General features: G+C 54.2%; 1 protein-coding gene across 3 annotated transcripts in view; it reads left to right on the plus strand.

Annotated features, from left to right (window-relative positions):
- The window catches only part of UNC13B (unc-13 homolog B), a 160,255-nt gene extending 138,746 nt beyond the window's left edge, over nt 1-21,509 (plus strand). For 2 of the 3 annotated variants that reach the window (XM_035100684.2, XM_035100685.2), the window contains 13 exons: nt 352-448; nt 1,137-1,280; nt 1,499-1,576; nt 2,379-2,456; nt 7,910-7,998; nt 9,037-9,180; nt 9,627-9,750; nt 13,057-13,113; nt 13,896-13,976; nt 15,756-15,903; nt 18,771-18,863; nt 19,513-19,672; nt 20,057-21,509. In XM_035100684.2, coding sequence (XP_034956575.1) covers nt 352-448; nt 1,137-1,280; nt 1,499-1,576; nt 2,379-2,456; nt 7,910-7,998; nt 9,037-9,180; nt 9,627-9,750; nt 13,057-13,113; nt 13,896-13,976; nt 15,756-15,903; nt 18,771-18,863; nt 19,513-19,672; nt 20,057-20,342 — 1,579 coding nt within the window. In that variant the 3' untranslated portion in view covers nt 20,343-21,509. The remainder of the gene's footprint in view (nt 1-351; nt 449-1,136; nt 1,281-1,498; nt 1,577-2,378; nt 2,457-7,909; nt 7,999-9,036; nt 9,181-9,626; nt 9,751-13,056; nt 13,114-13,895; nt 13,977-15,755; nt 15,904-18,770; nt 18,864-19,512; nt 19,673-20,056) is intronic. The other variant, XM_035100686.2, reaches the window with a different exon arrangement.
- The last annotated feature ends 309 nt before the right edge of the window (nt 21,510-21,818 follow it).

Below are 21,818 nucleotides of genomic sequence, written 5' to 3' on the forward strand. Positions count from 1 at the left end.
GGGCCTCTGGGGATGCTGTGATAGCCTTGGCTGTGGCAAAGAAGACTCGCAGTCAGTGTTTCAGAAATACCTGGGACACGTGAGGGACACTCAGAATGTCCACAGCCCAAGGAGCCACATCCAGACTTTGGGTCCCCATTTCCTTCCCTACAGTTTGCAGTGCTACAGAGGCAGAGGACATGAAATGAAGGAGGGAGAGGGAGGGGGGGGGCAAGGGCCTGTGAATATTCTGTCCCCTTCCAGTGCTGGGGGGCAGTTTTGGCCGAGTTCAGCCCCAGAGCGGGAGGCTGGTGGGGAAAGGCTTTGCAAACTCCAATGACGTGGTCTTCCCTCCCTCCCTCCCCAATGCAGCTGGTTTGAGCAGTTTGTGATGCAGTGGCTGGATGAGAATGAAGACGTGTCCCTGGAATTTTTGCATGGAGCTCTGGAGAGAGATAAGAAGGATGGGGTAAGGTTTTGGAACACAGAAATAAAGTGAATAATCAAACCATCAATTCTAGCATGCGGGGGGGGCACCTAAATTATGTAATTTGGTATTTGAATGATTGGTATTAGGAACTGTATTATAATTTGGCATTGATATAATGAGGCTATTATTGGACAGCGGTGCTGTCGTCCAGTGTTTGAATTGTTGTATGTTTTGTGCATTTTGCCGCCCTGCCATGTATAAACTGAATAAAGAAGCCAACAGGTATCCTTCAGGATTGTGGAAAGCTTGGTAGAAAACAGAAAGTGTTAGGTAAATTCAGTAAGTGAGCAACTATTTGTTTTATTTATTTAAAGTATATACACTGCTTGACTGTAAAAACAAAGCAAAACCTCAAAGCAGTTTACCAAAACATAAAACAAGAAAACCCAGAAAAAATTACAAAATATACAAAAAGTTAAAAATGCTAACACAGATTAAAATTCACATGGTAAAAGGCTTGCATGAACTCAAAGGCACCAGGTAGAACCACAGAACTGTAGAGTTAGAAGAGACCCCGAGGGTCCTCGAGTCCAACCCCCTGCAATGCAGGAAACTTTTGCCCTGCATTGACACTCGAACCCATAACCCTGAGATTAAGATTCTCATGCTGCACTGACTGAGCTATCCCGGTCTTTCTTCTCACTGCATGTTTCTTGTTTGCATTCAGTTCCAGCAGACATCTGAGCATGCTCTTTTCTCCTGCTCGGTGGTGGATGTCTTCACCCAGCTCAACCAGAGTTTTGAAATCATCAAGAAGCTGGAATGCCCAGACCCGGCCATCCTGGCCTGCTACATGCGGCGCTTTGCCAAGGTGATGCCTCTCCTCCAATGGGATCTCTAGGAGCATCGGTCTCGGGGGGAAACGGGTGCAGTTATCATCGCAATCAACAGCAGCATTTGTTAGTGGCTTTTTGCCAAAACAAAACCTCAGAGCGACTTAACTAGATGAAATTCAGCTGTGACAAACCATTAAATGTTTCTCTTGCACCGCTCAGAATGAGGCGGGTAACGTTTCTGGTCTCCTTGCAGACCATCGGGAAGGTGCTGATGCAATACGCAGACATCGTCTCCCGGAGTTTCCAGGCCTACTGCTCTAAGGAGAAAGTGGTGAGTCTTTCTGCCTGGTTGGGATGGGGAACGCAGAAGACAAGCGGGGAGAAGACGTGCCCCTCTCTTCTTAGCCGTATCCTCAAGGCCAGCCACCTTTGGACAGACAGCTGCCCAAGACCTCATTGCACAGATGGCTCTAATACCATCTTAGTGTGGAGCCGGCATGCAGGGGCCCTTGCTTAGTTTTCTACCTGGGGTCTGTAGACCGACGGGCGTTCTTGGAATGCACTTTTTGCAGCCTGCTTCTCAAGGCAGGAAGTGCCTCGTAACTCTTTTCTTCTGTTTAGGAATGTAAGTTGCTCAGCCTTAGCTCACAGAAGGGTCACAAAATGAGAGGCGCATCCAATCCCCAGACGTCGTGCTTGTTCATTCATTAGTTCCACAGGAGCTGGTGCTCTTTCTGCCTTCACAAAATGTTCCCTCTGGCCCTCCCCTCCCTCTCTCCAACTCCTGATAGCGACGGAAGGGCATGAGGTCCTTGGGGGGGGGGGCATGGCACTCCAGCCATTTCACTTGTTTCTCAATCCAAGACTTTCTGCCAGTTGGGCTTCCAGCTCCAAACATCAACTGGGTGTCTTGGAAACTGGCGGAGAGAGAGATCAGTTCACTGCCTGCTGGCTGGGCTACTGAATTTGCAGAACTCTCTTGCCACCTAAAGGAAGAAAGGTCCTCCATCCATCCATCTCTGGCCTTCTCACCTGTACCTGGCCCTGAAGGCTTTGCGCAGAGAGAGTCAGTGGCCTTAGCATTTGTCTGCCTCTCTAGTAACCTGTCTTTGGTGTTTTCTCCTCCTGCTCAGCCCTGCATCCTGATGAACAACATCCAGCAGCTGAGGGTGCAGCTGGAGAAGATGTTTGAAGCCATGGGGGCCAAGGAGGTGAGAGCCTGGAGGAGCCCTTCTGAGCGTGGGGCTCAGCACTGCCTTGTCAGCTAGTCAGGGATTGGATGTTGTGGTCAGGAGAAGCCTAGCTGGGGAAATGGGTTGCTAGCAGGCCTGCCACTGGTTACATCATGAACCACCAAGAGTCAAAGCGGTGAACTGTAATTCTCTCCAGGCCCAGCCAGAAGGCTAATGGTCAGAAGGGGGGGGGGGAGAGATGGACAGACATCATGTTGGCTACTCCTGTTATAGTCAGAGAAGGAAGGGAAGATGAGATCACAGCCTTCGTTGGACACGTTTCCTAACTCTTGAGTTTCTAGAGGGTTCGTTTGGATGTGAGCTGATTCTCACTTTATAAATGGCCTGAAACATTCACACAACATTCACACAATCAGTTCGCCATGTGGCGGCCAACTTGAGATGCAAATGTGTAAAGACTTTGCTGAATGAGTCTGGTTTGAAAATGTGCTTCTTCAGAAGCAAGTTCCAGCTGCTACAATTGGCTTTGGTTCATCCCTCGCAGCTGAACAGACTGTGTGCGCCCTTTCTTGTTATTCTGGATACTTGTTGGGCCTGTGTGGATACAGCTGTGTTGCCTGATGCCTTCCAAGCCTTAAACGCCTGTTGTCCTTCACTGGAGGCAGGATTTCCCCCCTCTGTCGCTGATTCAAGCTGTGAGATTTTCTGTAACTCTGCGAGAATGCTTGGTCTAACCTTTGCCTGTCTGTCTCTGTCTTTCCCTTGCTTTCCAAGACTGAGAATGTGGAAGAGAAGGAGAAGGACCAGGATCAAAATCAAAATCAGGATGAGAATCAGAATCAGAATCAGGATGAGAATCAGGAACAGGATCAGAATCAGGAACAGAAACAGAATCCTGAACCGAGGAATCCTAAGGCTGTTAGAATCCATTTTGCTTACTCTTGGCCTTAATACACTTCCTCCTTAGCTATGACTTCCTAGATCAGAGCTTTCCAGACTGTGTGTTGCGACACACTAGTGTGTTGGCTGCAGAATGTAGGTGTTTGGTGCGAATGTGCCCCACTCTCCTCCCAGGACTGAAAAGGGGTTAGTTTAACCTCCGATTTGCTTGTAAAACCGAATTACTGTGTCATGAAATGATGCCTGTCTTAAAAAGTGTGTCGCCAACATGGAAAGTTTGGAAAGCTCTGCCCTAGATCCTGAATAGATGTAGGCTCCCAAGTAAGTTGCCTTAGCCTGTGTGCCGTGCAGGGACTCTGAATGCTGTTCCTCAGCCTGGCTAGCAAGTGTCGGCCACTGAGATAATGTAGATCTCCTGCTTTCGGATTTAGTCAGCTGAACAAATAGCTAGAAACATTTGCTGCTCATTGTAGTGCAGAGCTTCACCCTTTCCCCTTCCTGCCTTACCTAGAGTTTCCCATGAGCCACTGGCTGCTTTTTCTCTAGGTCTTCTGCAGCGGGAAGGCTTGCCAAATGAAAGCAAATCCTGCACTTACAGGAACTTGCCTTCCAGGAATTAGGATAGTCCTAGTTGCTGATGGCCTTATCTAGCTTGCCGTGTGTGAGTGTGTTGACCCTTCTGGTGTGAGTCTCCATGCAGTTAAGACTGGGGGATGTGGGAATAGCCTGCTGGATCAGACCAATGGCCCAATTGGTCCAGCATCCATGGACCTCCATCAGGCTTTTCCCAATTTTTTGCAGGGGGTGGGGTGGCAGAGAGGAGAATGGGGGGGGGGCTGGACTAGCGAGTGCCGCCTGCTTGCCTGCCTGCCTCTTTCTGAGCTTATCAACATTTTCTTTTCCTCCACACTTTTCAAACACTGTCCCCTTTTTAAAGTTTTATGTCTGAGCACTCTTTTTCTTGCTCCAGAGCAGGCATCCCCAAACTGCAGTCCTCCAGATGTTTTGGCCTACAACTCCCATCATCCCTAGCTAACAGGACCAGTGGTCAGGGGTGATGGGAGTTGTAGTCCCAAAATATCTGGAGGGCCGAGTTTTCCTATGCCTGCTCCAGATGTTTCCTCATGAAAACCCGCTCTTTACTGCTGAATTGGAGCAAACAGCAGTGAACGGAAGCACCCAGTTGCCGCTTCTTGTGTTTCATCTTTAAAGAGCAGGTTTTTGTGAGGAATGTTCCAGGGCGAAAGAAAAAGCAATCAAGGTTTTAAAGTGCAGACTCATGCCTGAAAAATGCCAGGCAAAGGTAAGTGTGGATCAGTCCTTACTCTCCCTTGTGTTCCTGCCGAATGAACACTGGACTATGTTAAGGTGTAAGAGCCATCAATAAATACAGTCATACCTCGGTTTAAGTACGCCTCGGTTTGAGTACTTTCAGTTTAAGTACTCCGCGGACCTGTCTGGAACGGATTAATCCACTTTCCATTACTTTCAATGGGAACGTTCGCTTCAGGTTAAGTACGCTTCAGGTTAAGTACAGACTTCCGGAACCAATTGTGTACTTAAACCGAGGTACCACTGTAGTATTATTTACAATGGATGCAATAAGCACATAGTTTAACCATGGTTTGTTCAACAAGCCACAGGTTGTTTCACAGTTGAGCAGAGAAGCCAGAACTTCTTTCCTTCCCTTGAGACTCTGTTGCTTAGCACATGCCCAGCGTGGGGTGGGCAAACCATAGTCGGTTAAGACTTTTGGTTTCAGACATAACGTAAAATCTTAGTTAAAACATGGTTGATGGGCCATTTACAAACCACAGCATCACATCTCGGTTTGTTACCAGAAAGTAAATCACAGTTATTGAGGTGGGCTGGGTTTGGACATTCAGAGAAGCCGCACTTTGGCTAGGCAAACCATGGTTTAGTGTTAGGTGTGTTTCATTCGCACAGCCACGTCATTCCACAGCAACCACATCGCCAGCAGTGTAAGAGCAGGTGGGGAGTTGAGACCAGCCTAAAGCAGAGCTGATGTTCATCCTCCCTGACTTTAGCCAGCGTGGCTGAAGCTGGCTGAGTTGAGAGATATTTAAGTAAATTCAATAAAATTCAAAAGAGAGAGAGATGATCTCCCTGGCTGCCCGCCTGCATCTTGCTATGGGCTGTCCCTGTGGAATAGGAAGAAAGATGCTTGGGCCGGGAAGGAGGGAATCTCGCTCTTTGCTGCGCTTGCCCAGTGCCTGCCTGTTCCTGGGCAGCGTGACTCATGCCAGGGGGCCAGCCGTTCCCTCGGCGCACACACAGTAATGAGACTGGCTCCCTTAATAAGGCACGACACACACCAGCTTCAGCTGGTTGAATCCTGAGAGGCTTTTTTAAGCAGCCAGCTCTGCGTGCTCCCTCCTTCACCTCCTCCTCCTCCCAGGGAAAGGGGGAGTTTGCCTTCTGCCGCAGGGTTGCAGCCCAGTTTCCTACAGCAACTGGGAGGAGGAGGAGGAGGGGAGGGAGGCGTGGGGCTTCTACCTGACCGAGTCCTGAGATGCCCCATGCAAACAGGACACTCTGCACTCACTTTCGGAGCCCTCTCTTTCCAGGGCAGGTGAGAAGTCTCCAGAGCCCCAGCATCTACAGGGGCATTCGCTTGTGTGCGATCTTGGGGCTTTGTGACATTAAGCTCTCTAAGGGCTGCTAACTTGCCCCAGTGGGCGAGAGGGTTGTGTTGTCATCTGACCAGAGGCTGAAACCCATTCGCAAAATTTATCCAAAGTACATCGGCAGAAAAGCAGCGAAAGCGTTTCAGTTGGAGGAAAAACACATCAGGTTATGATGATTGCATGCGGAAATAAAGTGTGAATTTAGGATTAAAGCATTGGGTGAAGCAGCTGTTAAATGCAATAATTATGGCCAAACTAGCAACTATTATTATTATTATTATTATTATTATTATTATTATTATTATTCTACTTTGAAATTTGCCCATGACCCCAAGCGAGTCCAATGCTCTCATGGGCTCAGGTGACTAGAAATCTGCCCCATTGGTTCATCTGGAAAGACCTTCCCTTTTTCTTGGGGGCAAGGAACACGCTCAGTCCTAGGGTCTTATTCAAGAGCACTGAGCCCAGATCCCCAAAAAGTATCCTCCTCCTTCCCGCTATGGTCCATGGAGACACAGTTTGGCCACGGCCTCATTGCCATGGCAACCCCTTGTCTGTCTCCCCCTCCATTCCGAATCCGGCAGTTCTGCCCTCCTTTGCAACTGGAGACAAGCAGGCTGTTGGTGAGCCGCCCTTCAAACTGAGGACTTTTATGCCGTAGCTCTGGAGGCCTCGACTTCCGAAGCCTTAGGCTCTCGCAAACACTCTGAAAACAAGAGCAAGGAGGCGGAATCAGAGACTAGGATGAAACAATATTCAAGGCGGATTGGAAATGGTTTGCAGATTATACGAAGAACTATCATAAACAGGTTAAATCGCTAGCAGGTTTAGAGTAAATTCAATAGTGAAGTTACATTGAGAATAAAACGAGAAAAAGAAGGTATGGTTTGATTATAATATTCAGCAGTAATTGTTATATGGAGGAAACCATGGAAGGGTAGAAGGGAAGGCAATGTTTAATGGAGGGAAATTTTATATTTTACACACACACACACACACACACACACACACACACACACGAAGTTTTGTGGGAAAGCATCTCTCAGGGGTGCATTAGGCAGAGGCCAGGGGTGGACTTGCTGAACTATTTGGGGTCCCTTTTGTTGCTGCAACGTGCTGTCTCTGCAGATGCGCTCCTGCCTCTCACCACCCTGCCTGGAATATAATGGAAAGGCAGAATAAGTGTACTTAAAACAATAATCCCTGGGAAAGACTGACAGCACCTCTGTTGAGAGAGACACTCCAAACCAGCTTGAAAAGGTGCTGGTGCTTGTTTTTAATGGCAGTCGTTGGCCCAGAGCCCAGAAACCAGCAATGCCTACAGGTATGCCTGTACAGCAATGCCTACAGGGCTCTGGCAGGATGGCTGAGTGGATTTTGGTGTGTTTGCAGCATGGAAGGGAGCAGAGCCAGGCAGCGCCCGAGAACCAGGGCAGCGTCCCCTCTCTGCTGCCTTCTTGATGGGCTTCCCCCCATTGCTGTTGGATCTGTGGGTGCCTTCCCCTTTCTTTCCCCTCTCGATTGTCCTGTGAATGCGTGTAGCCCTGAGTCGGGACCCAAGTCTTGTGTTTGCCACACAGGTTGGCGCCAAGAGAGTCTTGCTGGTTTGGCTCGGCAGGTCTGAGCTGTCCTCAACTCCGCAGTTGCTGGGGGACAGAGAGATGTGGCCTTGCGGACAGTCTTTTGCTTGCTGCGTCCTTTGCCAGGCAGGACTTTCTGATGCCAGGCACATGATGTTAGAAGCGGGAAAACTCTTGGAGCCACCAGGCACTGCTGCAGAGTTGCTTGCTCCTAGTTCCTCGCGCCAGGGTAGTACCGACAGACAGACCCACCCTCCTAGCCAACCGGCCATTGACCTAGATGGAGGCAGTGGGCACGGATACTCTGATGCTTCTCACTTCCCTCCCTTCCTCCTGCCCATAGCTGGATCCAGAAGCCAGCGACTCTCTCAAGGAGCTGCAGGTGAAGCTGAACAACGTGCTGGATGAGCTCAGCGCTGTGTTTGGTAACAGGTGGGTGCCAACAGCCCAGGGGTTGCGGAGGGGGGTGGCCTCCCTTCTGTGCCTGCTTCACGAGATGGAAAAAGAGGCCTGGGGTTTGCTTCTTTCCCTTTTTTTAATCCTCAAATCCTCACGCACGAAAGTAACCGAAGAACCAAGAAATGTTTACGCACTTCTCGCCTGGCTCAAAGTGAAATAGTCTCTGAACTGTGAAATCCGTTGCGAGTTCATATTCTTGGGGTCCTATCAGTGCCAGATTTTGCTTGCCGGCTCATTGATCGAGTGCAATTTCTCTCTTAACATTCAGAGGGCGATATGGCGGCTTTAGCAAGCGGCAGCTGCATTAAGGGAGAGAAAGTGCCATGCCTCTCTCTTAGCAGCTCTGCTATCAGCACACAAGCGCTTAGTGAGGGCTGGGAGATAAGGGCATTCGCCTGTGCTCTCCTCTATTGACAAGGCAACGTCGGGCTCCTCCTCTGGAATACAGAATCGAAACTGATCACATGTTTTAGGGGCCCAGCCAAATTTTTTTAAGGTTGGGGTAAATCCCTTGCTTGGATTTGGGGCACACAAGCCCATTTCTTAGGTCCTGTAAAACTATTTCCTTCTAGTAGTGAATGTGTATCTCCTCCGCTGGCAACCAAATACCAGAGGCATTTTAAACTCTGGGGACTTTCCTTTTCCTCCTCTGCTGCTGCTCCTGCGTTTCCTTGTTCTGCGTTCTGCCAGCTCAGTGGGTAGGAGAGAGCATCCTGGCCTGGTTTCTTTCCAAAGATAACCACATATCCTCCCTATGCCTGAGAAGTGTAGGGGGGGAGGGGGTGCTTGAATTTCTGGGAGCATAAATGGCCTGACCCATGAGCTGCCTGCGGTGAGGTGGGCCAGGCTCATGTTAGGGTGCTGCTGCTGAGTCCTGTGCCTTGAAGGCTCGTCCCGTTTTCCTTCCTGCACAGGCAGACTTGGCCCCCAAGCAGGTGGCATCAGCCTGCAAAGGAGGGAGGGGCCCGTAAGTGCCGCGCCCAGAGTGACCTTGTCCCTTCTCGCCTCTAGTTTCCAGGCACGGATCGACGATTGCGTCAAGCAGATGTCGGATATCCTCTGCCAGGTGAAAGGGCCGGGGAATGCCCCTCCAAATGTGGTGGCCCAAGATGCAGACAACGTCCTCAGGCCCTTGATGGACTTCCTGGATGGAAAGTAAGGGCACCAAGTGGATCCGCACCAGAAGGGATAGACGGGGGGCTGTCTATGAAGAGCATCCTCAGCTTGAGCCCACGGCTGGGAAATGAGTGGGGGAGCTGCTTCTGTGGAAGAACCCCCCCCCTTCTAGGTTTCTCTGCCAGTCCCAGCTTGAGGCAGAAGGACTTTTAAAGTGGCCCAGAGTGAATTACAAAAGCTTCCCTGAGAGCTGGAAGCAGCGGCCGTTGGCCTGGCCAGACCTCGAGGCATGGCGACAGCTGCCCTGTGGCTGGTTGCGTCCAGCCAAGGGGGTCAGCTGGAGAAGACCAAACGCAGGCTGGACTGACCTTTGGTTCTGGCCAGGCACTTGTGGGTACCTGGCCAAAGCCAGGGGGAATTCCAGGATCCTTTTGTCCTGCTGAGATCCTCTTGCTTGAACCTCACCCTCTGCTCTCCCCCTGCAGCCTGACGCTCTTTGCGGATGTGTGTGAGAAGACGGTGCTGAAGCGGGTGCTGAAGGATCTCTGGAGGGTGGTCATGAACACCCTGGAGAAGATCATCGTGCTGCCGCCTCTCTCGGACAACACGGTAATCCTCTTCCTCCCCTCCCTTTGCCCCAAGGAGGTCAAGCTGGGAGTAGGGGTTTGAGCCCTGATCTCTCCCAGGTCCTGGTCTGACACTCTAACCACCAGGTAACACTGCCTCTCTTGCCTTTTGCCAATCTTGGCTGCCCTTGTTGGTCTTTGCAGTTGTCCCCTTCCTTCACCCACCCCCCAACAGCTGCCAGGTGAAGAGAGAACAGAGGTAGTACATTTTTAAGTATAAGCAAAGAGCTGAGTGGCTGGGGGGGGAGAAGGAGGGGGTCTGAACCAGCCCAGGGGTGTTTGGTCCAGATGGAAAGGAAGGAGCAGGTCTGAGTGTGAGGAGAGGGGGCTCCAGAAGGAGCCACGTTCAGGCACAGCCAGGGAGGTGGGACCTTCCTCCCCCCGGATGCTTCCTCCTTCAGCCTGCTCCCACCTGGGCTGCCCTGAGTCTGCTTCTGCCCATGCAGAGGGGCAGCAGAAGGGCTGGTGAGCCAGCTTGGAGGTTGGGCTTCCTTTAAGGCTGTGAGCAATCAGCGCTCCTACTGCTGCTGCTGCTGCGTGGGCTTGTGTGGCTTGCGAAACAGGAGGAGAAGCCCTGCCCGCCTTTGTGTGCTCCTCACAGGCCCCGCAATGAAGAGCTTTAAGTGGAGCTGTGAAAATGGCTGGGTCAGGCTGTCTGCGGGGCAAGCCCAGTGGCAGGCCGCAACCAGCCTTTTCAGAAAGAAAGAAGGAAGTGAGACGAAGCGGGAGGGGAGGCGCGTCAAGCGGGGGGTGGGGGCCTGGCTGCAGAAACCCTTTGAAGCTCCCAGGAGGGGAAGGAAAGTGGCCCACCAGCCTCTTCTCTGCACAAAGCCTGCCCCCCCCCACTCCGCGGAACAGAATGGACCCAGAGAGAAAGGGGTCCAAATTGCCATGGGCAGTGGCAGCAAGTGCCACATTGTGTTCCTCCAAGGAGCCACCCATTGCCTCCTGGAGTGCGGTGCCAAGGAAAGCCCCCACCCCACTGGTACAGGGGCTGGAGAGTTGCATGGGGCAGCCAGGAGACCTTTCTTTGTGCCCCCGTCCTTTGAAATCTTTCTTCTCTCTTGCCTGGCGTGGGGAGGGCAATTTTCACCCAGCCTTGTAGCGGCCATTAACGCGAACAAACAGGAACATTTTGCAAAGCCCGCTTTCAGCAGCCCTGTGCCCACGCTGTGCCTGCCATGGAACATGGAAAGCTTTAAGGCTGATAAGAGAAAGGTGGTGCAGCCTGGCCAGAGACCGGTTCCCTCCGGAGGGCAGTGGAGCCTGTCTTGGGTGTGCCTGGTGCTTCTAGCACAGTCACAGGAGCAGCCAGGTGCCCCGAGGGAGAAGAGGGAGCGCCAGGCAACTGCAGCCAGGAGACTGCTCAGCCCATCGACTTTGGTGCTGTAGAAACTGAGGGAAGTCTCCATGCCTGGAGGCCAGAAGCCCATCGGACTCTGGGTCAGGGGCCGTGGATGCCAACCGGCTGCTAGTTCCCTAGAGCCTGATGAAATCTTGTGCCCTGGGAAGCACAACTGGCCTGCGGGTGGATGGAAGACACACGTCTTTCTGTGGTGCGTTTGCCATGGTGGGAGGAAGAGCTGAGGTCTGCAGTCAGCGATGGCGGCCAAGGGTGGAGGGACTGCCCTGATCCACAGGAGGAAATCCTGCACAAGTGGTTTGGGGCAGGGATACCAGAGGAGGTCAAAAACACCAGAGGGATCCGTTCTAGCTCTTTATTAGGAGAACAGGCCAGTGTACAACACAGACTGCAGAGCCAGACTCAGCGCGGACCCTGAAGAGGCAAGCGGTTGCCACAACTTGTCAGCACCCGGGAAAGCATTTACACAAAAGCAAACTATGGAAGCTGGCCCCAGGAGCCCAGTTAACTTGCCCCCGGCTTGGAGGCTCCTTCCCAGCTCTCCTCCATCTCTCAGACCAGGGAGCGCAAGAAGCCTTGCTTCTCCCACCAGCGGAACCAAAACTCAGGCTTCCGAGCTCCGAAGCAGGTGAACAGAAGTGAGCTCATTCCTGCAGCAAATGACCATCAGCCCCAGGGTTATCCTGACTACCAAGGTGGCGTTTGCAGGCATTCCGGAACCTGGTCACCGTTTTGGTTCCACGCCGGGTTCCCTCGTGCCTCTGCAAGAGCCGGATTCCCAGCTGGCTCTTTGCTGTGCCCAGTTTGATTCTAGGCTGAGGCTGGGGTGTGTGTGTGTGTGTGTGTGTGTGTGTGTGTGTGTGTGTGCATGTTCCTCCATATGCGCCTGGTCATGGGTTTGTGGCACAAAGGGGCCTGGAAACACTAAATCAGAGTGCTGTCGACTGGCCCTTTCCCCATGAGCACAGCAGATGGGTGGGGAGGAGGGTTCTTTGCGGGAGAAAGAGCCTCGCTTCCCCCAGGGACCTCAAGGGGCCACCATGACCAAGCCAGCACGACATCCCCAAGGCTGACTAGTGGCAAGGTCTTCGGAGCCGAGGGGCGACGGTGAACAGACCAGGGCAGTTTCTACTGGCTTGGAAGTGAAGTTTTCCCCTTTTTTGGTTTCTACTGGAGCCTGACCACACCGGCCTTGTATCCCATCCTTCCAGCTGAGCCCTGGGTCTTCCTTAGGAGTGAGGGGCTTTAGCGGAAGGAGGAGCATGCAGATAGCCTCTCAGCCAGGGGTGAGGATCCTCTGTGGGTCAGAGGCCTCTCTGCCTTCTTCCTGGACTCTGGCCAGCCCTGCTTCAGACCCGCCTTGGACATTTCTGCCCGTTCTCGAACCCTGATGATGCCTCTGGGTTGCCCAGATGGAGGGCGGAGGAGGATGTGTGTGTAGAAGTGCTCCTGCAGTACAACAATAATATTTGCACTTGTTGACCTGCCCACATTGATCCTGGATACGGCCCCTGGGAGGTTACTTAGGTGGGAAAGTAGCCCTGTCTCTACTCTGAGCTGGCTACATTCCCTTCTATGTATCTTGAAGATTGCCCCGTCCCAGCCCCCCAATACGGGGGGGGGGGCAAGATGGTTGTTTGGTGGCTCAGCCAAGATAAGTGGGGCTTCCCCAGCAAGCGCCTCTCCTTCCATTGACAAGCCAGCATGTTCCGCTCGACGCAAAGCCTTTGAGGCCTCCCGATCCCTCTTCCCTACTGTATTGGTGTGACCCATGAAGGCTGCCCACCTTCGCCTTGTTTTCCCCATGAAGCAGCCTGCCTTCCTCAACCAGGGCCCACGCTGGCTGCCTCGGCCTGCTCAGAATCCGGGGTGTAACCTTCTGCTCCTCCTGTCTTATCTTTCCTCTCTTGCTCGTCACGCCCGCAGGGGACCCCGCTGATTTTCAGCGCCGCTAAAGAACTGGGACACTTGTCGAAGCTGAAGGTATTGGGGGGGGTGTAACCGCTAGCGCATGCCCCTCCGCCCCCCGCCTGCCCTGCCTGTGACTGTTGCTGTCTGCTTGCGTCTCCCGCAGAATGCCGTTATGTCCCGTTGTGCGTCTTGCCACTGTTGTCATAGCCATGGCCAGTGCCTGTCTTGAGTCCCTGCCCAGGCGCCAGCTGGGTTTTGCCTTGGCTCTCAGCGCATGATGCTTGACCGCAGGCCGTCATGCTATCTCTCCGCCTGCCGTCCCTGCAAGAATGAAGCCCTCGTGCCTCAATGGGGGGCCCTTCCCAACGGTGGGACGGGAGAGGGGGGCTCCAAATGTGCCGGGGCTGAGAGGCTTGGCAGGGGAAGGGGCTGGGCCGGGGTCTCTGCTGGGATAGCTCAGTTGGCCAAGCATGAGACTCTTAAATTCAGGGTTGTGAGTTTGAGCCCCACCTTCAGGGGGTTGGACTAGATGGCCCCCGGGGTCCCTTCCAGCTCTAGGATTCTTCCGGGAGACCTTTGTGCAGTGTTTTCTTTCTTGCAGCTGGTGTGTGTGTTGTCCCCTCCACCTCCTCTCCCATATGAGCTTCTATAAGTCTCCAGAGACATTCCCACTCCCTCTGCTCAGCTCGTCTTTCTGTCATGTGTCTCTTCATAGGCTTCTCACAGCAAAAGTCCCCTGCCGCTGGATCCCTGACCCACCCCTACGCTTGCCTTCCCTTTTGGCTCCTTATCATTTAAGGACTCCCCCCCCCCCAAAAAAAACCCAGCCCTAATCTTGCCATCTTCTGTTTCAGGATCACATGGTCAGGGAGGAAACGCGAAGTCTCACCCCAAAGCAGTGTGCGGTGCTGGAACTGGCTCTAGACACCATTAAGGTCAGTGACACACACACACCCCGCCACCTCTGTTGGACTAGATGACCCTTGGGGGTCCCTTCCAACTCTGCAGTTCTGTGATTCTATGAATTCCAGGGAGAGCAGGAAGCTCAGCAGTTGTGGCTCACCTGCCCAGGGGGTGGGGATGTTGGCTAGTGCCAGAACCTCTGGGGCTGTATCCAGGGCAGCTGTCTACCAGCTCCATCTGGTACGCAGGCTGAGACCCTACCTGCCCGCAGACTGTCTTGCCAGAGTGGTGCATGCTCTGGTTATCTCCCGCTTGGACTACTGCAATGCGCTCTACGTGGGGCTATTTTTGAAGGTGACCCGGAAACTGCAATTAATCCAGAATGCAGCAGCTAGACTGGTGACTGGGATGGCTGCCAATACCATATAACACCAGTCCTGTGCATTGGCTCCCAGGACATTTCCAAACACAATTCAAAGTGTTGGTGCTGACCTTTAAAGCCCTAAACGGCCTCGGTCCAGTATACCTCCACCCCCACCATTCAGCCCGGACACTGAGGTCCAGTGCCAAGGGCCTTCTGGCAGTTCCCTCACTGCAAGAAGTGAAGCTACAGGGAAGCAGGCAGAGGGCCTTATTGGTAGTGGTGCCCACCCTGTGGAATACCCTCCCATCAGATGTCAAGGAAATAAACATCTACCTAACTCTTAGAAGACATCTGAAGGCAACCCTGTTTGAGGAAGTTTTTAATGTTTGATTCTATTTTTAATATTCCATTGGGAGCCACCCAGAGTAGTTGGCGAAACCCAGTCAGATGGGCAGGGTGTAAGTAATAATAATAATATTATTATTTTATTATAGATTGCAGGCCAATTTAAGAGCAATAATTGTTTTTGCTGTTTTCTCAGTCCACAAGGGAAATGGCTGTAAGACAGAGAATGCACTAGGTTTTCTTCTATCCGAGAGAGAAGCTCTTCCTCCTTCCATCTTTTGGGGCACTTGGTTCCGGAGTCTCCTTTGTGGGCCTGGGGGAGAGCCAGCTGGGGGTCCCCACCCCCTGTGGCCAAAGGAGCAGGGCAAGTGGACCCCTGGGTGTGTCCCTGGCTGCTTCTTCCTTCTGCCTCTGACATGTATGGGCCAAAAGGGGAGGAAGGAGTCTACTTTTTGGTGAGCAAGGCCTCATCCAGAGGCAGAGAGAAGAGGCAGTGAGGCCTCCTTCCTTGTAAATCCCACAAAGACTGCAGGAGAAAATGTCTGTAGCATTGAAGGGCTCGGAAGGGTCCGTTTAATTCAGGCAGCCGCCCCCCCCCCCCCCGCCAGGGATTCCAGCCTTTTAAATAATTTTTTATTAGAATTTGGGGAAAGGGATACGAGGATTATTATCCAATTTCTTTTTTTTTAATCAAAACCAAAATGTTAATCTAAGTAAAGACCCAAACCCTAAAGAGAAGAAAACAAATTGAGGCAAAAACAAATTGAGAGCTCAAGAGAAGGAATAAGGAGGGAGAAAGGGGAGAGAGAGGGGAAATAATGAAAGAGAGAGTAAGGGAGGAGAAGGGGGGGGGAGTTAAAGTTAAGAGAACAAGGAGCTTCCGATTCTTGGTCTGTCAGCAATATATAAATGTTATTCAATTCATCCCCTCCGATGTAGCACCCAACAAAACTACTTTCTATAAACCAAAGACGTCATTAATTCATGTTCCTTAGTTTGTGTTGTGAGCTGCTTGTGACGATGCCTGGTGGGACGACACAGGGGCCCCCCCAAAGAGCCCCCAGCCATCATGACCCCTCCCCCAACTGCCTCTTTCCTATAGCAATATTTCCACGCTGGGGGAAGCGGCCTGAAGAAGACCTTCCTGGAGAAGAGCTCGGACCTGCAGTCTCTGCGCTATGCGCTCTCCCTCTACACGCAAACTACCGACACTCTCATCAAGACCTTTGTGCAGACGCAGACGGCACAAGGTGAGGATCCTGCACGAGTGCGAGACTCATTCAGACGGAGGAAGAGGCAGCGGAGGCTCCATGAGGTTGCCTCTTTGCGCCCTTCCGCAAAGGGCCATGTGCTCACCAGAGCAGGTCGTGCACGGCGATGTTCTGGTCCAGGGCGTGAGCTCAGCTGAACCCTGGAAAAGCAGAGAGAGAGAGAGAGAGAGAGAACATGTGCCCACATTGTCTTCCCTGTTGATGCCCCTGGGGGGTAGTTTTGGGTGGTCCCTGGCTGCTGCCCCGTCCTGGCAGAGCCAGCTGTGTGGCCCCTGGAGCTGATTCCCAGGCCCTTGTGCGCTTCTTGTCTGGGATGGGGTCGGCCCGAGTGCACAAGCAAGCCAAGAGCTCTTTCTTCCTGGAAACGCCAAGGAAGCAGCAAAGTGTCCAAGAGGGGCCCCTCAGTCCAAAGTGGGGGGGGGGAGGATGGACCCCCTTTGAAGCGTGTGGTGCCTCTGCTGGGGGTAAGAAAGGTGCCTTGGGCCACTCCTGCACCAGCTTTGCACCATAAAGGGGTCCTTTGATGCTCCCCATTCTCCTAAGGGTGCATGCCTGACCTCCTTCAGCTCACCTCTGCAGCTGCCTTTGCCTCTGGCTCCCGCCTGGAGGACGAGGGGAGAGGCTGCTGCTGCTGCTTTGACTCGAGGCCAAATGAAAGGGTGAGAGACCCAGCCTGGCCTGGGCTGCCCCAAATTGGAACAGGACACCAGCCCAGGGCCATATCTAGCTGCTCCAGCACCCAGAGCAGCGGGGGCGGGGCAATCCGCCCAGAGAGTCTGCCTGGTGGATGCAAACCCCACGCTGCCGTTTCGGGCAGCACGGGGGCCCGATCCACCGCATTGCTCCCAGGAGAGACGCGTGGCTCGGGCGTGCTGCAGGCCAGGCCCCCCAGTAAGTGCCGCCCCCCCCCCGCCACAGTGTGCCATTTTGTCACCCTCTCAGGAGTGACACGCAGGGTGGGCTGCACCCCACACATACCCCGCACCCCCTTCCTACGCCCCTGTACCAGCCCCCCAGGGCTTGACTGGAAGTCCCAGCTGTGGGGCTCTGCTTTGTTCAGGGGCTGAGAAGTGAGCGATCAGCAAATGAGCTCCATCTTCACCCACCTTCATCTCATCCAGGGGACTCTGGGCCGGAAGGAGCAAGGCCAGGGTCCAGCTTTCCCTCCTCTCTGCAGCCAGAGCAGCAGTTGCTCCTGGCTGGTTCTGGAGCAGGGAGACTTCCTCCTCCTCCTCCTCCTCCAACTCAGGCCCCCAAGGCAGCCCATTGCAGGGTGCCAGCCCCCCCCCTTGATGCTCTCCCTCCCCTCCCCTCTGAGCTCATTTCCACAGCCAGTTCTGCCTCCTCTGCCCCGGTGGGTTTGTGCGTCGTGATCTTGGCTGGGTGGTAACCAAACTCTTCTCTCTCTCCGTCCTGCCTGCTGCTTGCCCCAGTGCATGGTGGGAAAGGGATTAGGTTTACGGCTAATGAGGATGTCCGTCCTGATAAGGGTATGTTCCAGGCCAATGTTGCCATAACAACATTGGTTGGCTGCAAACCTGCTGTGCTTTGGAGCCCCCCACCCTCACCCTCCGTTGGCCTTTCTCTGCCCCCCTCTAGCGCCCCCGGCCTTTCCTCCCCTCCTGGATCACTCGTCTCGTAGCAGCTTGTGGCGTGCACCTCGCAGGCTCCCTCCTTGGGGGGGGGGGGTTGGTGCTCTCCCTGGGGAGTTTTGCCAGCCTGATGGCAGAAGTCTGCAGCTCTGGATGTTTGAACAGCCGTCGTGGTGAGAGAAATAGGATGCTTCACACTTTGCAAGGTAGAAGGCTCCTCTGTGCATACACCGAGTGCACCGTGGAGCAGCTGCCTGAAATGGTGCTCAGTGCTGGACCCCAGGCGAACAGTGCGCCTCTTGCGACACTGTGATGGACAGTCTGGTGAAGGCTTGGCTTTTGGCTGCAGCTCTTCCTGCAAATTTGGAAGAGTCTGTATGGTTAAGATGGCTTCAAGCTCCCCAGGAGCCAGCGGGGGCTGTGAAAGGCAGTGTGAGGTTTGAGCTTCTCTCTGCTCCTGAGGCTTCGCCACTGCTTTCCGCACATCCTCCTCCCACCTTACTCACTTTCATAATCAGCAGGAGCCTTTAAAATGCCCCTGCCTGCATTTCATCCGGACGCACCAGACCCAAAGCGCCAGGTGAAGGATGTGCATCGGAAACTCTGCTTTGCAGAGACACAACTGCCACCCCAAAGGGCCTGTTTTAGCCACCTGGCAGGCCTACCCCCCAAAAAAACACCCCCTGGCCCTGCCATTGCCTTCATATTATGTGTCTGAGGGGACAATCTCCAGGAACCAAAGTGTTGAGCGTGTGGCAGCTCTCTGAGCCAGCGCTGCTGCCTGCTTTCGCAGTGCCCCCCCACCTGCTGTCTCGACTGTGTCCCTTTGGTGCTGAAATGCCTCGAGAGACACACCCCTCCCCGTCAGCGGTGGGAAGCATTGCTGAGGAGCGGGAGGGAGAAGCCTCCAGGGGGGCTGTGGATCCGCAGCCAGCAGGCGCTCTTGACCGGGGAACAGCAGCCCCTCCACGGGGCAAGAGGCAGCCCCCCTGCCCCCCTGCCTAGTGCTGGGCTGACTGTGCTTTGGGCTGGATGAAAGAGAGCAGGGATCCAGTCCAAAGAAGAGAGCAGAGAACTAGGCTTCAAAACATCAAGGCAGGAGGGAGCTCTCCGTTGGGGGAAGAGGCAAATCCAGAGCAGAGGCGTGGGGTGGGAGTCTTTGGGCAACGGGATGCGGTTGCCCACCCCCCACCCCCAGCTCTAGCCACATGCCAATGCCATCTGTGGCGCTCTTTCTCTTTCTCCGCCCCCCAGGCTCAGGCGTGGACGACCCCGTGGGTGAAGTGTCCATTCAGATCGACTTGTACACACACCCTGGCACCGGGGAGCACAAGGTCACGGTGAAAGGTAACCAAACACAAACCGCTCCTCTGGTGGGATGGGATGGCAGACAGGCCTGGCCTCTTGGGCTGGCAACCCCTGAGACGTCAGCGCAGCCGCTGTGCTGGAGAGTTGGTCATCCAGGTGGGCACTGAGGAAGCCTTTGAGCAGAACAGGCTGCCCGCCTTGCTCTCCCCCCACAATCTCCCCCAGAGGCTTGAAGGACTGTCACTGACCAGGGCCGGGACCCCCTTTTGGAGCAGCGTTTTGTGGACGTGGCTCGGAAACTTGCTCTGATGATCAGCGGTTGGGTTTCATTGCAAGTGCTCTGGAGAGGCCAGCTGCCCTTTGGGACAGGCTGGGCTGCCTCCAAAGTTGCAGATCCATATACTGGTCCAGGGGCTTTCCAGATGGCAAAAAGAGCTTTTCCCTGGTCAGGACAGTGATGTGGGGAAGATGCGTCTGTGGGAGGCCAGCCAGCAGCCGAGGAAGAAGCTCTGATGAGAACTGGGCAAGAGGGACTGGGCTTCTGCCTTGGGCAGTCTCTCGGGTTGCTGCTTGTTGCATCCAGCCCCCCTTTGCCCTCTTCTGCCGCAAGAAGCCTCTCTGGCTTGGCCACAGGATGTGGAGCGGCTGAGCCGGACCTTTCCCCCAGCCTCTTTCTCTCCTCCCGCAGTGGTGGCAGCCAACGACCTGAAGTGGCAGACCTCGGGCATGTTCCGCCCTTTCGTGGAGGTGACCATGATTGGGCCGCACCAGAGTGACAAGAAGCGGAAATTCACCACCAAGTCAAAGAGCAACAACTGGGCCCCAAAGTACAACGAGACGTTCCACTTGTAAGTCCCCTCCTCTCCCTCCCAGCCTCTCCCCAACTGGGCCAAGAGACAGGCAAGCAGCCCCTTGGCCTGGGAGTGCAAGATCAGGCCACGCAGAGGGAGCCTTGCAGGAATCCCGCAGCCCTTATCTCCCTCGCCTCCTCGCCTCGCCCCCTGCAAGCATAGGGTGGCCTTGGCAATATGTGCATGTTGTTTCTTAGCCTTTACCAAAGCGATAAAACTGAACATGACGGGAGACAAAGCAGGAGAACTCCTGGCAGGAGCAAGGCTAGGGAGCTCAGGAGGAAGATGCCAACTTCCCTAAGGACTTTTTCCACTGGGGGGGTGGGGGATCCTGGTCTCCCTGCCAGAGTTTTAATGGGGCTTCCCCTCGCTCTCTTGCAGCATCCTGGGGAATGAGGATGGGCCGGATGCCTACGAGCTGCAGGTGTGCGTGAAGGACTACTGCTTTGCCCGCGAGGACCGCGTGCTGGGCATCGCCGTGATGCAGCTCCGGGACGTGGCAGACAAGGGCAGCTGTGCCTGCTGGTGCCCATTGGGGCGGAGGGTCCACATGGATGACACGGGGCTGACGGTCCTGAGGATCCTCTCGCAAAGGACCAACGATGAAGTGGCCAAGGAGTTCGTCAAGCTGAAGTCAGAGTCGCGCTCCACGGAGGAAGGGAGCTGAGCCGTCCTGCGTTTCCACCCTTCTTGGGTGCCCGATGCCAACATGTGCGGAAAGCGCAGCCGCCGGCTCTCCTCGCGTCTCAGTCGGCCCCTTTGCTGCCGCAGGAGACCTGTCTGGACCCTCAGCAGAAGGCAGAGAATAGGAGCCAGGGGTGGGTGGGAGGACTTTGACTCGGGGTGCCTGCCTCCGTCATGGCTACTCCTCTGGGGTTGGCGCTGCGGAGCAAGGAACGTTATTCTCTTGCGTGGGCAGGCATGGAAGACGAAGCCAAGGTGGGCCAGACACTCCTAGCCTGAGGGGTTGGGGGGGGTGTCCACGTTCTGCAGAGGAGATTTCAAGGAGGAAGGTTAGCAGCTGTTTGTTCCAGGCTGATTCCTTGCATCCTGTGGGGGGCAAGAGGTGGGGAGTCCAACCTGGGGAGTCCAGCCTGAAGCCTTTGCTGGTTTTGGGTGGGCAGGAATGCCCAAGGTCAGCTGTGTTTTGCCCAGAGCCTGGGTCTGAGTGGAAGCAGGAGGCGGCTGCAGGAGCTTCACTGTCCGCTGCCCCCCACCCCAGACAAGCACAACACTGACCAAAAATCCCCCCTTTGCCCACCTGAGCACCATCCTCTCTCTCAGGGCTGCCTTATTCTCCATCCTCTTCTGTTTCTGCGCCAAGTCTTTGTCCTGGGACTCTCTTCTCCCCCCTCCCTTCTCTCCCCCCCCCCAAGTGTTGCTGTTGGGCCGTGCAGGGAGGGAGAGGTTTTCCTGGTGCAACCATCATGAACACACCCACCCACCGGAAAAAAACTTTGCACTAGGAACCGTACAGGAAGAAGCCAAGCTGCCGACTGCCAAGGTGGATGACCCGGCCCTCGCCCTCCGTGTGCTGTAGGCCCTCAAAGAAACACCCCAGAGCCGCATGTTGAGGGGGGATTCTATTTGTATATTGGGGGGGGTTGTTTTTCTATTTTTTTTCCTCTTGGCACTTGTACAGCTGTATAATAACAGACCTTGTATTTCTCAGACCTGCTTTTAGATGCCGTGTAGTTGTTGTCAATGGATGTAAGATAAAACCGCTCTTTGGATCACGACAATTATTACTGTTGCGGTTTTTAATCCCTGTTTAATGTGCCACTGTGGCAGGAAGCGGTCAGTGTAACCTTTAATAAAGGACCTTTTAGCAGCACCTCCTGCCTCCAGCCCCTCTCACTGGACTTCCCCTGTTGCAGGGGCACACCGGGCTCCAGCGGTCCTCGGGGCCTGTTCCTTGAACCTTCATGGAGCAGCCTTTGCTGCAAAAGGGGTGGTCCTGGGGAGAGCCCCCAGTTGCTTAGCCTCTCGTCCTGCGCTGGCAGGATCCCCCCTGCCCAAAGAGTGTCTCCATCTCCAAGGTGAGACACTTCCCACCAGAACCCCAAATGGAGGGTGATGATCCCCACAGCAGCCAACACGTTGTCTCCCAGCCGTTGCGTTCCCCAGCACCTGGTCCTCCGAA

The sequence above is a fragment of the Zootoca vivipara genome, chromosome 11 (assembly GCF_963506605.1).
Source record: "Zootoca vivipara chromosome 11, rZooViv1.1, whole genome shotgun sequence".
NCBI lineage: Eukaryota > Metazoa > Chordata > Lepidosauria > Squamata > Lacertidae > Zootoca > Zootoca vivipara.